The 1,929-nt window shown below is 50.3% G+C and overlaps 1 protein-coding gene across 1 annotated transcript; it reads right to left on the reverse strand.

Annotated features, from left to right (window-relative positions):
* Positions 1 to 346: 346 nt before the first annotated feature.
* Positions 347 to 1,288, reverse strand: J4E92_007236 (uncharacterized protein; the record flags this gene model as incomplete). The annotated part of the gene is made up of 2 exons (XM_051498599.1): positions 347 to 1,050; positions 1,285 to 1,288. The coding sequence occupies 2 exons, from the start codon at positions 1,286 to 1,288 to the stop codon at positions 347 to 349; spliced, it is 708 nt and encodes a 235-aa protein (XP_051351533.1).
* Positions 1,289 to 1,929: the final 641 nt, after the last annotated feature.

A 1,929-nucleotide genomic window follows, 5' to 3' on the forward strand; every position in this document is an offset into this window, starting at 1 on the left:
GAGGGCTTGATAGTGCATGATGTGGTGTGATAAGACAACTTCTTTGACGTAAACACATGTTTATTGGTATGCTACCTTTGCCGTCTACATGCAAAGAAAAGCCAAGGAAAACATGACTTCCTGGTGGGCCGAAGCAATCTTAGCGAGTGAGAGTAAACAAAGAAAGACAAGGAAACGACCCGCTCAGCCACTGAACACTTCTCCGCCTAATGCGCCTTATGATCCGTTGGAATGACACCCGCTCTTGCGTACACTTCATCGTACTTACCCCTGACGAAGTCCTCAATCCTGATGGGCCCAAATTCTGGACCTACGGCGGGGTCGTAGCACGACTTCTTAGCCTCAATCATGTAGTCAGGGTTGCCCTACGAATCGTTAGCGGCTGCCTCACTTCCTGAATCTTGGTAGTTGAACTTACGTGGTACAAGTGCGCAATAGAGTGGCGGTCAGTACCAGAGAAGTTGAGTACCCGATGTACGTTCGAAAGGTACTTGCGGTTGGTCCAGCGTTCGAGCAGATTGCCAAGGTTGACAACAAAGGCGCCTTCCGTAGGCGGCACGTCGATCCAGGACTCAGACGGCGCGTCCCAGACTTCGAGACCGGGGTTGCCGTCTTGCAGGAGGAGAGTGACAAAGCCGAAGTCTTTGTGCTCGCCGTGGCCCTTCTGGCCGATGTCGTCCATCCGGGGTGGCTTCGGGTAATGGTTCATCTTGAAGTAGGTGATGGGCCCTTCAGTGAAGTGCTTGATGAACTCATTGGTCTCTTCGACATTGCCGTCTACCGACATGGAGACAGCTCGCAGCACTTCAACACTGAGGAAGTTGAGTTGCTCAAGGTAGTCCATGCAGACATCCTGGAAACCTTGTCCCAGGCTTTCGGGCCAGTAGTTCGGCCCGTGGGCGAACTTCCCAGCCACAACTTGCGGGTGGTCCCAAGATAGCTCAGGACCAACGTAGTAGCCCTCCTTGAGATCTGGCGCCGTATCTTCTTCCTTGTACTTTTGCGAAAGAAGAGTCTGGTAGCCCCGGTTGTGATCGTTCTGGCGCTGATCTAGCTTTGCCTATCAAGCTGTTAGCACGAATAATAAGATGTCTTAGAACTGCGTTAGCAAAGCATAGCAAGAAGGCTACATACTAGTAATAAGTTAGCAAGATATCTTAAGAGCTACTTGTGGCGGCTACTTTACCCTTCTCCTCTCGTGGAAGTGCGAAGAAGTCGGCAGAAGCCTTCAAAATGGCCTTCTGAGTCTCGAGAGATACCGGGTGGTTGATGATCTGGAAGAACCCATGCTCAACACAGGCCTCATGAAGCTCGCTGAGGCAGAACTTCACACGCTTCTCGTCTCCCGACAAGAAGTCACTGAAGTCGATGGTCTTGATGAGGCCAGGATCAGGCTTGTTTGCCCATGTTTTGATGACGCCCTGAGCTGTTGGCTCAGCCGATGAGGTCAGAACTTGAGTGTTGGCCATGTTGATTGGAGATGTGAATGGAGTGTAGAAGTGGAGATTGAATGAAGTACGTCAAAGCTTGTTTCTGATACACAGATACACCTTATGTTTTCCTATGGATCATTCATGTTATATGAAAGCTCAGACATGACGGTGACGTCAATAGTAAGTCAATACCAGTACAATCTGCGCCAGCGTATTCCAAACCGGATCGTTGCAAGCCGTATGAAGCTCATGTGTCTCACTTCCACGTCATTCTGCACCAGTGAAGCAGTCTCGACGTATGCTAGAGCTAGGCAGTGCGAATTCGGCATGCATGTGTTACCGAAATAAAGGGTGGAAGCGCCTCAATCTCATGCTTCCAATAGCATGTAGGCATGATGAGGCAGTTTGGGTGATGATTGCGCGAGACGCTGATGATGCATGGTATCGACGATCCACAGTATCACCCGGTGCCATGTCAAACCAAAGGAGATGCATA

Source organism: Alternaria infectoria (assembly GCF_024043175.1).
Source record: "Alternaria infectoria strain BMP 0036 chromosome Unknown scaffold_11, whole genome shotgun sequence".
NCBI lineage: Eukaryota > Fungi > Ascomycota > Dothideomycetes > Pleosporales > Pleosporaceae > Alternaria > Alternaria infectoria.